The sequence below is a fragment of the Triturus cristatus genome, chromosome 5_1, assembly GCF_964204655.1.
Source record: "Triturus cristatus chromosome 5_1, aTriCri1.1, whole genome shotgun sequence".
In the NCBI taxonomy this organism is placed as follows: Eukaryota; Metazoa; Chordata; class Amphibia; order Caudata; family Salamandridae; genus Triturus; species Triturus cristatus.
This window is the reverse complement of record NC_140587.1, coordinates 472,474,517-472,493,021: the sequence shown is the minus strand read 5'-3', so window position 1 is coordinate 472,493,021 and position 18,505 is coordinate 472,474,517. Positions and strand designations below refer to the sequence as shown.

The 18,505-nt window shown below is 45.2% G+C and overlaps 1 protein-coding gene across 1 annotated transcript in view; it reads right to left on the bottom strand.

Annotated features, from left to right (window-relative positions):
- CALB1 (calbindin 1) overlaps positions 1-18,505 on the bottom strand; it is a 191,518-nt gene that overhangs the window by 24,917 nt on the left and 148,096 nt on the right. The window contains exon 7 of the mRNA XM_085605305.1: positions 9,887-9,942. Within this exon, the coding sequence (XP_085461431.1) occupies positions 9,887-9,942 (56 nt within the window). The remainder of the gene's footprint in view (positions 1-9,886; positions 9,943-18,505) is intronic.

Genomic DNA, 18,505 nt, shown 5'->3' with positions numbered 1-18,505 from the left:
CACATTACTTTCATGGTAACCAACAGTGTTAAAAGTCAGCAAAAACAGTAAACTCATTATAACGTGTCTAGTATGGAACGCCAAGGCTGTGTAACACACGTCCCTGTAACACACGTCTTCAGCTGCCTCCCAGACCCGAATGTAGGCATGGCAGAACCAAGGTCTGGAGAAAAATAACCACTTAAAAGAAGTCCGAATATGAAGTAAGTTATGTGTGCTTTTACGCATGTGTGTTTCAAAATGTCCACGGCTCAATCATTGGACAGTGGTAGCTTGCTACTACTGGTATCGCTCTACTCACAGACATCCAGGAATAAAGCCCTTCATCAGATCCCTTACGCATTTCAAAAGGTTCATAACCTTAGTGGACACAGACCTGGATGCGCCTAGACAACTGCTGACTAACTGGAGCAATCACACTGGCAACCTGCGATCACAACTGGAGCTCTCGTAACCTAGGCCCTGGTGCCCTGGGATCAGAGAATACCAGGTTCTTCTCTTGTATCTTGTATCTCAATCTTTTGTGTTCCTTTCCTCTCACAAGCCAAAATGCTTAAGGTAAATAGCTCACACAACATTCAACTCTCTCTAGAACTCTAGGCTCTACAGATGAATGCATTATTTAGGAAGAGAGAGTAGAAAGGCTTGCCTGTGCTCGCAGGTAAATGTATCAATGAGAGAATGGAAGCAGAGAGGTCAGTTTATCCCTGCTGTTTCCTGAGGAGAATTACAAGAAGACATCAACATAAGGGCAGGGTACAGACTGACATTTACCCAGAGACAGGTGCAATAGCCCACATGTCTAACTGGCGCTAACAGCACAGCCACCACTAGCTCAGATGAAGACTTATTCCACACTCAGCGCTTATAGTACAAGTATCACTCATATGTCACAGATAGCAAAAGTACTACTTACGTGCCACAGTGACCACAGCTATCATCACATGTCAAAGGCAGCTGATTAGTACCATTCATCTGATCAATCCCTTGCTCTTCTGGTTAATTTCTTACTCAGTACAAACAGAAAATCTATCCTTTAAGTTTTTTGTCAGCAGAGCTACTCTCACCAGACAACAGAGCATTCCCAAACAAGTTACAGGGAGCAAAGCTATGCCTTAATAGCAGCTGAGCTATCCCTGAATAGGCGATTGTCCTTCTGACAATCTGTCTGCACGGTGTCTAAGCAACTAGGGAACAGGGAACCAGTGAACAAGAGGGGTTCGGGAACTAATGCTTTCAGGATGGCGTTTGGAAAAAGAGAGCCTCTCATACTTTAGTGGGACAGGTAAAACAAAGGAACCGGGAGACGCAATAGATAGGCCTTGGAGACAGAGAGACCTTAATATTGAGCAGCTTTAGGCTGGGAAACATCAGGCAGAGTAGAAATGGAAGGCTAGAACAAGACAACAGAAACATTGAAAGCAAGAGACAGGCCAGTTCCAACTACAAGGATACAGGCAAATAAGAACCTAGGGTGGAATGTTTGAATTTGAACCTAGATGAGGAACAATGCATACCAAAGGAGAAACATAAAATCCACAAATATTGCACTAGAATGACTCTTACATCAACCACCTGTGTCATTTAGAAGGGCACATGGCATTACTTTCAAACAACACTACCATAGCTGACACTAATTAGGGGGAAGGATTCAAGGCCCTAACCTCCACTGTGAACCACCATGCAGAACCCCCAAACACACTCAACATTAACACAGGTTAGGCTGGAAAGTGTCAAGAGTCTCTCCTCCCCCCCCCACTCCCTTTATAGAACAGCTCTATGAGGATAACCAATGTCTTCCAAGCCAGCCACCCACATTAATGTGATTCAGTTCCTCTACTGGAAAACCTCTGACGGATGAATCACAAACGCAGACGGATGTCTGCATAAAGTGCCGAGGCCAAGTAATTGGCTGACTCTGAACCATATCTGGCAGGTCAACATAACAGAACTGCTGCTGCGCATGCTAAACCTCTTCTCTGTGTGTTTGGAAACGTTGCATACCAGCCGTCCATACTGTCCCCATGCTGTGTGTGAATACCAGCTGTCCATACTGTCCCTATGCTGTGTGTGAATTAGCGAAGCTTTAAGAGACCGTTCCACTTAAAAAAACAAAAGAAATCAAAATGACTGTCCTTGTCAATTTTTTTTATATTTAGCTGCTTACAATTGTGTTTCCATTATTTTTTTTGAAAATTTCCCAAATTAAGCTTGAATATTGACGTTCAAACAGTTTGAATCAAACTTCTATGTAGGTACACCAGGAATACACTGTTGTATGTATCAAGTCTGCATCATCTAGGGCTGTAAGGGCACAGCCTGTCACCATTTCACATAATTATATTAAAAAGTAACGAAGTGTGCAAGGATAAACGTTCCCTGTCTCTGTCCCCATTTCTCTCACAAGAGGAACCTAATAGACAAGAACTGCGCCGGGGCTTACCTGAATGAAGCTCCCCTCACGCTACATTCCACAAACAGTGCTCCAGGTTTAATTGTCTCGTCCTCGCAAGCACCAGGAGACCCCAAGCCTAGGCACCCCAAGCTCCTCTGCACAGTGCCGTCCACAGGAAGCGAAAGCACTATTTTGTGTCCCGACCCGGACCAGACCCCAGGCGGCGCGCACAATGAACTCGGACGCCTCCGCCCAGCGTGCAGTCAACCTTGCAGAAGCTCGTGCGACGTCACGGGCCTATGCTAGGTGGTGGTGGCGGCGTGCGTACGCTGCAGGTAGCAGTTGCAAGCAGCAGGTGGCAGTGCGCAAGCGCTCGTACTTCAAACAGGGCCGCGCGCGTGGCACTGGTGGCCCATTGCAGTGGCCTTTATAATTTATTTGGGGACACTGACACTACTGTAACAGTAGTGTCAGATTCCCCAAATAAATTATAAAGGCCGCCGCAACGGGCCACCAGTGCTGCGCGACCGCCACCCCAAACATAGTGCCGCCTGGGGCGGACCGCCCCCCTCTTAGCTACGCCCCTGGAATCAGGTGAGTGAGATGGGGCGTGAGAAGATGGGATGAAATGGGAAAAGGGAGGGTGGGGAAGGGAGATGCAATGGTGACTGAAGTGTAATGGATGGAATGTACGTGGATGGAAAGAGATGGGAGAGTGGTGGGATGGAATGCAATGGGATAGGGGATGGGAAAGTAAAAGGGATGGGGTGGTCTTTGGGATGGGCTATGATGCGAGGTGATGTGATGAGATGAGGAGAGGGTAGGTGGGGTTGGGGTTTGATCTTGTAGCGTTCAGATGGGATGGATTGAGAAGATGGTGAGGTAGGATTTGATGCAAATGGGATGGGGTGGGGTGAGATGTGAGGGAAGAAATGAGATGTGAGGGAAAGGGGTGAGATGGGCATGGTGGGGGTTTGGTTTGATGGGACAGGGTAGAGTTGTGGTATAGGGTGGGACAGGAAGGAGTGGGCCAGGGTGGAATGAGGTGTGATGAGAAGGCAGGGTACAGTGCTGCATGGTAATTGTTACTTCAATGCTGCACACTGGAGAACTGAATGTCAGCCTTGGATACATGGAGAATGTATGTGAGAAAGGACAATTGTAAGAGCACTTTTCAAAAACTTCAAATAAATAAGAGTTATTGGCACCTGAAGCATTACTACAATAAAAGTAAATTGGATTTTTTTCCAAATTAAATACCATATTCTATAATTACTCACAGAGTGCTCTGGTTATCAACCTTGAAAGGATGAAAGGCTAAGATCCACTTTACTGCGATTCAAACTTCTGACCTGCAGGTAAAACTAGAGGTCTTAACTTGCTGGGCCTTCTTGCTGGCTGCTGACGTATTACCACTCCTCCACCCACTCCTTCGGCATCGTAGTGCAGTGTGTGCACATTTTGAAACATAACTAATCAGTCCAGAAAGAAGTGCGGAGGAGCTATTCAGTTTCACAGTCCCGCAGGTTTTATATTACTAAAGAGAGAGAACGCACATATTAGCCCCACCTTCAGGGGCTGGAGCCTACTTCTGCTGCTAAATTAGCTGGGGTAAGGCTGATTTTGGATATTCGCGCTGAAGAGGAGAGAAAGAGTTGCTTTGCTGCAGAAGACGCAGGGCCTGCGCCACTAAAACATTTTAGAAATGCAGTGATCCAACCTCACGAGTGGGCAGTGGGAGGGCAAAAGTTTAAGCATTATCAAAATTTCACAGGCACTTTTGTAAAATGCGAGGCATTTTTACAAAAGTGTTGATATTGTGATTTTTTTTGCAATCATGACATCCTGAAGGGTTTGATTTACACCTTAAACAATAAGCATGCTAAATCTATTCATCGGTTTCTATGAAATGGTAAATGCAGTTCATCCCGAAAGTTTCCAACAGTCAGTTTATGTGGCATTTAACCGTTTTTCTATGAAATCACGTACAACCCTGTGGAGCAGGTAGGCACAGACTATGGCTGGTGCTTTGAAGAGACAGCCATTGTCACTTGGTGCTGTGTATCTGTGAAAGCATGCAGAACTTCCACAGATCAGACCCAGTGATGGCTCTCTGTGATCTCACTTCCAAGCAATCACCTGCTCGCACACTATCACCTGCTCACTCGCACGCAATCACCAGGCCTCGGGTCATCTACTGCATGCATTAGCTAGGCTGTGAAACAGTGGCGGTCTGTAGCCAATCAGTTCATGGACTGTCCAGTGCATCACACGTGAAAAACTATTTCAAGATGTTATGCACCTACCATATGTTTACTGCAGAATGTGTAACGTCATGCATATGGTTGCTAGATATCACAGCTGAACACTGACACACAGGCTCACCATAAACCCATGGCAAGTTTAATTCAAGAAACTAAAGAAGCTATAAACATATCACAAACACACCCTCCTTCACCCCCACTCAGTGGAGTGTGAACACGGAAGCACATTGGAGCAACTGTGCTTATAGCAGAACTCACAAAACTTGTGTACTTTGACATTTTTTTTTTTTTGCATATTTATATAGCGCAAACTCGACCCGAAGGTATTAGAGCCAGGGCCGGCTTAAGTACTGGTGGCGCCCTGTGCGACGTTTGTTGGCGCCCCCCCAATGACCACCTCCACCACCACAGGTATCTCTCGCTAGCACCCTTTAACAGTGACCAAGTCTCCATAACCACACTCTCTCAGATGCACTGAATTAGTTATAGCGCCACTCATACCAGTGTAGGGTGTCCGAGCACTTTGCATCACACACACATTACACAGAGACAATCAATCATACGCGTGTAAATCAGTGTATAGGAAATGTTACATAAGCCAAAGGACTAAAAGTGTAGGAGTCACATGTCATCCATACTGATAGGCAGTATAGTTTAAGAGTGCTTGGTGTGGAGAAGCACAAACTCCGAGGCGAAAATGAAACCGCGTAGTTGGGAGTTTTCTTTAATAATAAGAATCGATTTCAAGCCAAATTAACCCTTTTTGCAACATTAATTAATGTTATAATAATGTATACTCTGCAGTCTGTATGCAGTTCCAGGATGAAAGTTAATAGCTCACTATACTATATTAGGACTTTAAGTTATAAATTGCAAGTAACAAAAGGATGTCTCTTTTGATAGCAGTAACCTGCTGATCTGTTTGCATCATACGCACTCTGTAATCTACGTGGTACATGTTCTTTGCAGCAGGAATATTAACCCTCTGCACTAACTTCACCTAAATCAAAACCTCAACTATACAAAATGCTGATCTCTCACCAGGAAGGTAATTAATCACACGGTGACATTTATGTAAGGCCTGGTAATTGGGGGGAATGGGGAGGGGGGGGGGGGAGAAACGCTGCAGCAGGTGCTTCAAAAGCATAATAAAACTTTCAAACACGGCGCCGCCAGGAAGCCAGCACCTGGTGTGGTGACCTCGAGGCTCGAACTCTCGTTTCCAGCACCAAAGGCGGCAGTTTAGGCCGGCCGAGGGACCACATCCTCTCCCCTTCATTTAAAATCACTTACTTGCGCCCGGCGTTCTCAAAAAGTGCCGTGGACGGTCCTCTGGTCTCTGCCCTGCCTGGCTGTAGTCCACGTCCCCGAACAATTAACTGCTTCGAGCCTAGACTCGCAGATTTGTATTGTATCTATCCAGAGGCGCAACTAGAGCCAAATTTCGGGGGGGGGGGGGGGGCTGAGCAAAGATTTCGGGGGGGGGGGCTGAGCAAAAATTTCGGGGGGGGGCTGAACTTTAAGCAATAGGCAGAGTGGAGCTGCAGGGGCTCTTAGAAGGGGTGAAACAACAGCGAGGCCTCATTAATATGCAAATGGTCTTTAAAAGACCTGTGAAGTGCTCGGGCGCGGCTGTGTGTCTGCCCGGGAAGGTGTCTCATCCCGGGCTGCCACACACGACGGGGGGGGGGGCTGAAGCCCTGCGAGTCCAATGGGTGTTGCATGCCTGTACCTATCTATCTTCTCTCTGCCTGCAGCTCCGTCGGCCTGCCACCACCTCCGCCCGGATTGCTGTCAACCTTGCAGAAGCTCGTGTCCTGCGACGTCACGGGCCTATGCTAGGTGGTGGCGGGCGGTGCGCATGCGCTTACATTTCAAACAGGGCCGCGCGCGCGGCACTTGTTGCCCGTTGCGGCGGCCTTTATAATTTATTTGGGGACACTGACTGACACTACTGTAACAGTAGTGTCAGTGTCCCCAAATAAATTATAAAGGCCGCCGTAAACGGGCAACAAGTGCCGCGCCCGCGCGGCTGCCGCCCTAAAAATAGTGCCGCCTGGGGCGGACCGCCCCCACCGCCCCCCCCTAGCTACGCGCCTGGCTACGGTCTACTTGGTGCCACGGGATGGTTAGTTAACTGTCTCCTTCCTATGACAACCTGTCTCCTTTCGCTCGTCCTATCCTAGCTTTGCACCTGAAGAGCCTTTGGTGGTGCATTTCAATAGCGGTGTATAACCAGACACCAGTGATGCCTGTTTGTATTTAGAATTGCAGGCTGCTGAAAAAGCAGAAGGAACCAGTAATTGAAATAAGAAGCAGCGCAGCTGCCGCCGGCTCAACCGCACAGTCAGGGGCCCCAGGGCCCTGAGGCCGCGAACGAACCACTCCGGCCCTCGCAGTGTGAGTCCGGGAGGGCAATGGTGGCCATAGTGGGCCGGGGAGAACTCAGGAGTGGAGGGAGGAGGAGGTGGAAGCAGCTGCTTAAGATGGGGTCAGCCAAGACCGTGTTACACTGCCACCTGCCCCTGCTCCGGGGCCCCAGCAGGCCTCCTCTGTGACCCTCCAGCGCAGCACAAGTATGTCAACAACGCCGCCAGGGCTCACTGAAAATGCCTGCAGCACCGCTGGGATGGGGGTGACACCAACGTGGCGAGAAAGTGCTTGGCATGATGGGACATGCAGTGCCTGTAACACATGGTCTTTGTGCGCTTAGAACATTTTAGAGTCAAAAAGAACTTCAGACCCCTGAATTCAGTGGAACAGTATATGATTTCCAGACTGGTTGAGAAGTAATGTGAGAAGTGGTGTTTAGATACTGTGCGGGAGGAAAAACAAGGACAAGGAAACAAAAAGGGGTTGCATGGAGGGAACCCCCCGTGAAAAGAAAATGGATTGTTCAGGAAGGGCAGAAACAAAGAAAGGCCACGAGGTAGGGGTGAGAGGACGAAACTGAGCTTAGACGTTTTGATTGAGAAGAACATTCACCAGGCTGGTTTCAATACCCAATGAATGCCATTCGTTTGTGGTAAACGGTTCAATGCAAATGTGTTGTCAGACCAGGTTTCACTGTTTGTTCTTGTCATATAGAATGTTTTTTTATGATCTTCAAGTCCCACTAGGACTAATTGAATATTCATCTTCATATAATAATAAAAACAATAACTTGATTTTTACAGCACTTCACACCACATGACTGCTCTTTCTAAGTGCTGTAAATATTAACTTTTTATCTCTATCAAACAGAAGGCATTCAATTTACAAATCCCAGAAGGGTAAATTCTCAGTCGGCTTTGCATGGATTTGACCTTTTGACCTCGAGAGCACCGCTCATGCAAGCGGTCAGTGTTATATCAATAAGCCATTTTGCCAGCTTTGAAAATCGGTTAGATAGTCCAAAACTACTTCACTGCAGAGTAAGGTGAACCAGTTGCCACCTTCCCTAGTAAAATCCTATTTTCCGGGCCACCAGTCAAGCATTTACCCAATTCTGTGCAATGGTTGAGCGAGGGGTGCTTTAGTTATTTTGCAGCCGCGATAGAAGATAGTTGTAGGAAGCTTGGCACAAATGCCTACATATTTTATAATGGCTTGAATGATAGGATACCCTAGAGATTAATAGAACTTTATTTGTTCTGCACCATGTTTTGAACTACACTCTGCAATATCTTCATTGCGTAGGTCAAAGCACCATTTCCAACGCACTGACCTACGCTATTAAGATATTTCAGGAGTAAGCCAGGGCTCAGGCGGTTTATTCATAAGTTTCAATTATTTAAGAAGCATTCGAGTGTTGGTGATTCAGACACAGTATTCCAAATTAAGGATGTAATTCTTTAACGAGAAATGGTTGAAAAATATTCAAATGGAGGGAAAGAAATAAGAAGAGTAGAAACTGCAAGTTGAAATCCCTGGTTGTTGGAGTAGCAGATCTCGCTTCAGTCCCTTCTCATCAAATGCCCACAGCCTATAGCCCTGCCCTCGGCTCCCACGTGACCTTCACTTGACTCCATCAAACCTGACATTTATAAATTATTTAAGAAGCATTCGAGTGTTGGTGATTCAGACACAGTATTCCAAATTAAGGATATCATTCTTTAACGAGAAATGGTTGAAAAATATTCAAATGGAGGGAAAGAAATAAGAAGAGTAGAAACTGCAAGTTGAAATCCCTGGTTGTTGGAGTAGCAGATCTCGCTTCAGTCCCTTCTCATCAAATGCCCACAGCCTATAGCCCTGCCCTCGGCTCCCACGTGACCTTCACTTGACTCCATCAAACCTGACATTTATAAATGACTCAAATAGGTACTGACCACCCATCAACTCTCCTCCTTATTGCCCCTAGCGCTGAACCTGCAGTGACATACCTCATACTCTCTGTGGCTCTTTTGTAAAGTCCCTCCTTTCCCTGGTCTTTCCCTCCCCTCACTCTTTATTGCACTCACAGTTTCTTTTCTGTTGTGCTCTATTGCCTTAGAGTCTCCATCTTTTTTGCACTTCAGTGTTTTTCTGTGAAGATGATTTTTTAACCCTGGCATGCCCTTGTTCAGGTCTGCACAGTACTTATATCACCTCATTCTTTGCTAATAACTCTCCCCTCTGGCCTCGACCCTCCTGCGCGTGCATGCCTGAGCTCTCACTGAAACACGCCCTGTTGTCTAGGCTGTACTTAAACATCTATACTTTCTCGCCTCCCTACCTGAACAGCACTATGTAAAACTATAAGTTAAAAAAACCAATCATGCTCTGTCTTCAGTCAATGAATATAACCCAAAAACCATGTGGGCGAGGTTACGTAACAAAATTAAAGACTGCCACGTCTTAAATGCATTCCATTATACAGGGTTAATAATATATATGATCGTATCTGTGGAGGTAGAACTCCATTCTTTCCCGAACTCTAACATCTGGTTCCTTCGCTTGTAATGCACAGGCTTCAAGATTCTAACTCCATGCTTGCCACCTGCTCACTCCTACACAGTTGGATTGGATTACGGTAATAACCCTGCGCGGATGAACCAGGATTGACCGTTTCTTGTGTCAGGGTCAGTTCAGAGCCATGAGAAATCCTTAAATCTGCGGCAGCAAACATGAGGTCGATATCATATGACCAGGGTCTGGCAGCAGTCACAGAACAAGGGAAAGGGTGTTTGAGAAAGGAGGGGATTAGAGGGACCTTACACTGGCCGCAACCTGCAAAGACCTTGTGTGAGGCCAGAGCGAATCCTACCTGGCGAGTTCTGTCAAGCCCAGCTTCCCGTCGTTATTGGAATCAAACATTCTGAGCTGAAAGGAAAAAAATGGATTCAGGTTCAAGCATCGGAAAGTTAAATTACACTTGTATTTAATTGACTATAAAAGCAACGTTTGGCCCTTAAAATAACCGCACCGCACTCCAGATTATGTGTTCTTATGTCATGTTATGCTGTGACAGATCATGGGCCTGAATCATAAAGGTAAACTTACACTTTAGTGCAACTTTTTTGGGTTTTTTTGGTATTCACAAACGACGAGTTTATAGTAAGTTTACCACTCCGCAGTTGGGGTGGAAAGTTCCACCTTTTAAAAGATAGACACGCCCTCTCTCTTTTATTTGCGGAGTTCTCCGACCCAACTTCGGACTCTCCGCAGTATTAAACTTACTATTAAGTCATAGTTTGTGAATACCAAAAAACGTAAACTTACCCAAAACTATAATTTTATATTTATGAATCAAGCCCCATATGTCCAGTCACAAACTATTCACCTGCAAATCAGTGATTTAGGGTGTGCAAGTTTAATTAGTTGAACGGAAAAAAAGTCACAACACCCTGAATGCATTATGCGATCACACCAATGTCCAGCACTGGAAACGGTGCCATTAATGACCTTAAGTTACGTGGTCACCCTAAGCAATCTGTAGGAAATTTGCATTAACACGTCAAGCCAAAAATATCATATCCATGCCATATTTTGAGGATATTCATTAACTATGTAAATACCTCCCATTTACATTCACTGTATAGAAAGTTATCTTCTATGGATATGCTCCAGATCTGGTTTGAATGCAAACCTCGTGGGCCTATGCTGGACACCCCTACATTACTGCAAACTTATTGCAAGGAGGAGGTAAAAGCTGAATTTGCACTTGGGGTTGTGCAGTTTTCGAAGAGACATTAAAAAAAGAGAAACTTTTCCATCCGTACCAAAGGTGCCACACTTAAGAAATGATGAGCAACACCAATTAGGTGCAGTGTATGTTTATTCCAAAGTATTTTCATATCATAGAGGTGCAGAGATTTGCTCCTCGTATGTATAGGCTTGCTGCGGGTTTGTGATTAAGGGAAATGCTGAGTTTCAATGACAAACTCCTTCCATCAGATGCATGTGACACATTTTGTGACAATGGTTCAGATATCTTGCATAGAAGCGGCGCAGCATAGCGTTTGCACACTTCAAGTTTCAGACTGAGCCACACTTCTGTTCACGCTCCCTTCAGTGCTACGACTTTAAGGTCTTTGCTGAGGTCCAGCCATTTACAAGATTAGTGTGCAAAATGTGTCAGGATTGGAATATTTGAATATTTGTAATGACAGAAAAGGTGCCCTGGACAAACGATACCAACATGTCCCCTGCCACCCGCCTGGGTAGTAAAAGACTGCCGTAACTGGGGTGCAGGGGGCCTTACACTCCTGAACCCCGGAGCCACTGCACCTGCTGCACTAACGATAGCTAAAGAAACAATCTCTTTCCCCTCTGTCTACCGTCTGGGAACACTAAACAAGCATTGCCATAGCCAATAGGTTCCCGCCTTTGGCACCTTATAAGTGTTTAGCCATGCAACAGCTGATGTTGTTGCACCAAGGATATTGTGCTCCATAACTAAATACTTCTAAGGTCCCAAAAGCAAGACCTATTGGCTATGCCAGTGCTTGTTTACTAGTTCTCTGTGCATATTAGTACAGAGCTACCACAGCCTGTGGATCTAGTGTGAGACCGAATGCAGTCCCTGTCAGTTGTCCTGGATCCAGTGCCGTGGACCTAATGGTACGATCCGGGTTTAACCCCACACCAACAATAAAAAATATGGTAGGACAGGACAATCCGGAGTCAAAAAAACATGAGATTCCTGAACCTTGGCCAATCAAGTCTCCTGACGTTGTCGTGGATAGAATACGCGAGTTTGCATCCTACATGTTCAGCGGATGAGACCACTTTCATAGTGGCTGCATCCCTTTTTTTAGACACTGCTGCCATATCAAGGTTACAGCAAGCCTCTTCTAAAGAAAGGGGCATGCACCCCATTAAAGTGAAAGTACGGCATGGGGCGCTTTTACGGAAAAAAAAAACAACAAATGGTTTTTTGGGGGGCAAAGGTGCCCCATGACATGCTTTCACTTTAATGGTGGACACGCCCCTTTCTTTAGACATGGCTCACTGTAATCTGAATATGGCAAGCAGCGTCTAAAGAAAGGGGTGCAGCCACTATGAAAGTGGTCTCGCATTTGCGAGAGTTTGAGCTATTGGCATTATAAATAACGGAGCCTTTTACATATGTGTTGGTTTTGAAAACACATAAATAAAAGGCATTGTCATTTACAATGCCAATAACAAACTCTCGCAAATGTGAGGTCTTTTGAATTGCAAATCCATGTTGTTTTTTTTAAATATCTTATTACCCTAGAAGTAGCTAAACTGCCTGTGACTTGTAGGAATTATGGGCCGTATTTAGAGTTTGGAGGTTGAGAATACTCTGTCAAAACATGACAGATAATCCCATCCACCATATTGCAAGTGCCATTGATCAAAATGCACTGTTAAAACGGTGGACGGGCCATAGTCCACATTTGTGCCAGAGTCCCCAAACTATGGATAAAGCCCTTAATTCTCTACTCGGCAGAGCTCAACCATTACACCTATGTTACAGTATCATGCGGCAGTAAATGCCTCCATGCACACTTGCATGACCAATTGCCTGACAGATTGCATGAAGAAGCTGCATGGCAGTGTCTCCTATGCACAATTGTGCTATTTCTCACTTCTTTCGATCATATCACACACACACACATATTCTCCCTCCAAATGCCAAAGGAAGGAAACTCTTCGTAACAGCATTACAATACTCCCATTTGGCATGGCAACAGAATATTGTGAAATAAAAATCACCCGACAAAGAATATTGTGCAGTGACAAAAATAAGAAAGAGGACAACTCCAGTCCTCACGCACAACGCCTACATAAGCCACGGGGCATATAACACACACATTGTTCCTCAAGTAAATACAATTGCAAATACAAAGGGCTTCAGGTCCTTGCCAAAGGAAGGAAGTTCTGCTCACCAGCAATTCCATACCCAACCTGTATGGTAGCAGAATATAGTGAAATAGATATCGCCTTACAAAAATGGTGTGTCCTAAACATTATTTATAAAAACATCTCCGCACTGGAGTTAAATGTAGAAAATCTTCAATGACGGTATATTTTGTAAACGATAGGGCTATGTAAGCATTATTTTTGTTAACGATATTCAGACATGCAACCCTACTAAACACTGTTAATGGTATGGCAATTTCTACAGCTCGACGTGACATGTTTTACTGCGAAACTGCAGAATTTGCCCGCCTCAGACCTCGATGCCACAGGCTAGAGCTACATACATAGTAAATGTAATGTAAATGTAATGTAAATGTAAATGGATACTTGTATAGCGCACTACTCAACCACAAGGGTCTCAAGGCGCTTGTATGAATACCGCTGTGGAACCCATCCTGGCTTTCCCTGTGAGGCGTCCACTCCTGGGCACCCCCAAGGTGGAGGCCAGGCATCCTTAGCGTTGTGGGGGCCGTTGTGGAGATTAAGCAAGCTATTGCCCAGAGTTGCAGAGTGGGACTCCATGATTGGAATGGCACTGAGGCGACAATTATCAGGTCCATGGAATTTTTGAGCCCAAGACCCGCCGAGGCGGGGAATTGAACCCTGGTCCCGGGCTAGACCTCTGCATCAGGGTCTGCCGCTCTAATCATTGAGCCACACTTCTCCAAGCACACAACATGCTGACAAGTTCAGAATATCGCCAAGGATTTTGCACACAACAACTAGGCTTCCCAAATAGAAAAGTTACCGGATGAGACATTTTCCAGTCTGGACTTTCCTTCAACAACCTACTGAGTTCTGGGAGTTGTAGTCTTCGTTAATTTAAACCGCACTAATTGGGCCAAAAAACCTGAAAGCAATGAATTGAGAACGAAAGGAATCTACAAACGGGTTGAAAGTGCTATCCTCACAAATGCACTTAATATAGCATTAAAATTGTCAATTTCAAAGAGCACCATAGCAGCTGCCATAGGAAGAGTTCCCTTCAATCACTAATACAATCGGGTCTATTTCGAGTCCTTTGTCTATGGCTATAAAGACGAACCTGCGTAATCACTGGTCAAGTTACACCTGACACCATCAGTGCATCCGAGCGCTGTAATAAGAAATGTTGATATTATCCAACCCATTAAAATACAAGTGACAAGTCTGTGGCAGACCGCGATCTGAATGATTCTGGCTTACAAAAGGAACAGTATCAGAGTGGCCAATTATGTGTAAATAAATAGAAACGGAACTGTAGTGTCGCACAAGGTACATATTAAAACAGGCTCCATATTGTAATGGGTTAATAACAGTTGGAGATGAAAGCAGCAAGTTAAACATGCACTCAATAGTAACAAGCAAAAGGAAAGTGATCGTGCGAAAAACATAAAAGCAGGGGTGCGCGCTGGCAAACATGCGAGTGGGACGGCAAAAGTGAAAGCAGGGGTGCGCACGCGACGGCAGAAAAAGTGAAAGCTCCAGATGGCGCCTCGGGTGCTGAAAGCTGCCGGCTGCGCGCGTGCACACTCGCGTGAACGCAAGCTTGTCGCCAGCCAGCAGCACTTTGAAATCTCATCTACTAAATGTCTCTCCGAGCAGCGCCTGCGCGCTAACTCAGCGAGACCTAAAAATTAAACAAATTGTAATAGCTTTTAATTTAACTTGTTTATATGTTTTACATAGTTTAATGAGATCTAAGAGGCTGCTCACAGGCAGACAGAATAACACCACGAAGGCCAGCGGACCGCATCTGGGAACGAGTAAGTCGTATTGAGGGAGGGTTGCTGAGCACAGGTTCTACAGGCCCCTCCACCCAGACAGACCATGAGGCGCAATTTGGCCATAAACTAAATACTACGTGTTCAGAATCAACCGTATGTATTTTTCGAAATGCTCACACACTAGGAGTGCATTCATTGTCTTTATTTTCACTTAACTATAGGTCCTGCACGCAGTGGTACACCAGGGGCTGATACCTTTGTTGTCCTGAAGAAGAGGTTTAGGGGATACCTCGAAACATGTCAACACAATACTAGGGATTATAATTACATAACGGTTATTTTTCCCTTTTATTAACCCCTTTTTATCCTTGCCAACTGGGAGCAGGAATAAAACTTTGGCTCACTAGTTAGGTAACATTTTTAAATATCACTTACACCACTCCCCCTACACAGCACTACACATATCCTCACAAAATATGTGCTCCTACGTAACTCCGCAAGTCGCAGCACGTCAGAAGCAGTAGATGCTTGGGATGGCCCCAATGATGACGCATGTCACCTAGGGGCATCCCTGGGTGAGTGAGGGGACTCGAGAAAAGAAATGTTTCTTTTCGGCTAACAGAGGTTGGTTTCCACCAAATTGATGAACCACCCGTATGTCCTTGGCTAGGTTCTTTCAAGCAGTAACGGAGACACATGTATGCATCTCCTCTACCTGGGCACTATGGAAAGACATGGACTTGTAAAGACACAGACTTGGGAAAATGGCTGACCAAGGGCATTAGAGAGTTTCACAAAGGAACCAGACTACATCTGCTTTATTTTCCATTTTTAGGCACAGGGAGATCAAGTGATTTGCTCAGAATCACAGGATACTGAGCTGAGGCTGGGATTTGAACCCAGTTTTCCAGGTTCCAAAATCAACTACTCTAGCCACTATGCCATACCTCTTCCCCTACAAGCCAATACTGTGAAACATTGACTCAACGGCGACACAACCGCTGAAAAGCACAGATACTCTGGGAACACGTATGTTCTAGGAGCTTAGATGCTGGGGGTACGTACACATTGGGGCGACATGAACCCGGGAGATAAATACTGAGAGGACATAGAAAATAGTGAGGCATGCATTATTGTTCTACACAGATGCTGAGAATTCTCAAAAGATAGATACAAAAGTGACACCCAGTGAGACATGGATAAGGGGACACACACAATGGACGTTATGGGGAGACACAGATGTGGGATACAAAAGGAGATAATGGTAAAAACAGACATGGGGAGAATGCGTGGAGCAATTCAGAAGCATGAAAACATAGAAACATAGAGATACTGGAAAGATACAGACGTAAGGTGAAGCAGACAGAGATACTCAGAGAATTGAACGTGGGGAAAGAGAAAGACACTTTGAAGGGAGATATGTTGAGAGACAAGAACACAGAGTAACAGTGCAGTCACATGGGACATCCACACAGGTATCCATGGACACTAGTTGGCACAGAGATTCTGCGAGAAACAGGTACAGCAGCGCATGATTGATGAGGGTTCCATGCATACCTCTGCACACCCTCCCACAGGATGGTGAATAGTATTCTATATACTAACTACACCACAACCCTGTTTGGAAACTTGCATAAGAAAGTCCCAGGTTTCAACATGACGAAGGTCTTCTTCTCTAAGAAATACAGACTTTGTTGTTTGAATGTGGGGTACGTGACAGAAAAGTGGCGGGCGTTGAGGGGAGACAGGTATCAATGCTTTTCCCCCTTAAATCCTGTATTCAGGGTGAATCAGGGTGATTAGAGTAGTATTCTTTGAATGCATAGGCTCCCTACCACGTAGCTCACTAGGTCTTGATATCAGGTTGGAGTGCGCATCTTAGTTTGGGATCTAAAGGAAAAGAGCTCAAATAGCACCCCAACTCCTCCACAAACACCTTAGGCTCTCATTGCCAAGTACCACTGTAAACTGAAACCACATGGCCATACCATATTAACCATCTTCCTCAGGGCAGGAAAGGCACACTGAAGGCTGGAGAAGTCCCTATCATAAACAAAGGGACTCAAACTCGGACCTGTGAACCAGGCTCTGCTAATCTTTTTGCAAATCTAATCGTTTTTACTCTATGGCCGGTCCATTTCTTTTTGGCAAACAAATCATCGAATGGTCTTCCTTTGTCCTCATGAAGTTGTCTGGTCCTCTTCAGACGGGTCTTTAGAATCTGGGGCTTATTCACAAGGCACGTTGGAGTACATAAAGTAGTACTCCTGCAGTACTCTTTTACATACTCTTACATGCCTTTGTCAATAGGGGGGTTTCCATGGAATATTCATATATAGATTTTGTACAAATAGAACCGACTGTGTCCTCTTTGCGTTTTTACTAATAAGAAGGTGGATGTTTTTAGGGCGATTCACAACGACAGGTAAGAGTAGATAAAAGAATGCACTTGAAGTACTACTGCCCGTACTCATAAATGCTTTTGTGGATCAGCCGCTCTGTTTTCGTAGGCTATGCTCTTGTCTGGTGGTTTCTGTTAACCTTCTCAGTGCCAAGGACTAATGTGAGCTCTAGAAATATTTTGAATATAACATAAAGAACCCTCTGTAGTCAGCAAAGAATCACTAGACCTCAGCAAGCACAGAATGAGAGAATAGACAGATGCCAAGAAAACTGTGGCAAAGAAACACACCCACGCCGGTATAAAAGGAGTATAAAGTGCAACGTAAAGCATGTGTTAAGACCTAGAGCATCAGTCTCAAAGTGCCAAGAGTTATCTTAGTGGGGGTGGGAGCGGGGACCATGCACACTTTTAGATCAACTCATTTAACAAAGGTTGTTGGAGAAGAATCTTCTTCAGTCGCTGCCGTGTTGCAGCTGTTGTTCATGGCTCCTTCATCAGGGATCCTGCATCCAGACTGATGGAAGAGAATATATCTCACATTTTTAGAGAACGTTTCAAGGCTACCAGGAGCCCCCGGTCGCTGAGACGTCTCTCATTAGGCTAAACCTCATCAGAGAGAGCGAGATTGAGGCGTCAGTCAGTATAGGGACTGAGTATACTGTTTTGCGTTCCGCTGCTTAACTGGACATAATGAGACGTTTGGCAGTCCAAGTTGATCGGTGGAAGCGTTTTCAGAAGCCCAGAGACACTGTGTTGTCTCTTTATACGCAATGGCTTCAAAAGCACTTAACTAGTTTCTATTTACTTATTGTGGACATTTGGTATCGCGCATGACTCACCTCCAGAGGAGTATCTCGGCGCTGCCCATAAGAATATAAAACATTCTAAGACAGCCAAGTCTTCAAACCCTCTTAAAGGAGGTGAAAGTCAATTTTTCAATGTAAGATTCCTAATAAAGTAGCAAAACAGAAAGACCTACTTTTCTAATGTATGAATAATGACCTCTTTGTTTCTGTTTACTATAGCTAGTACCACGTTACGAGGATTACTTTACAAACTACAATGCAAACTATGTACCATCTTTACTGTCTGTTTTCGCGTTCCTTCTAGCATCCTGTTTCAGCTGGTAGGCACTAAAACCATCTCGGAAACAGGAGTACATTTAGATTCCTTAGTCTTCCGAATAGTAGTTCTCATGTTGGTCTGACCATTGTGCTGAACATCGTCCCATCTCTAACATTTCTATCACCTCCCAGCCTTGTGCAGTCCTCGCCTTCTGGGAAGGAGGCGTCTCGGAATAACAATCTTCCTTCTTGGCCTCTTGGTAACACCACTCGGTGCGATGCGCTACACATTACCCGCTTGCTCCAATATGGTTCCGTAGGCA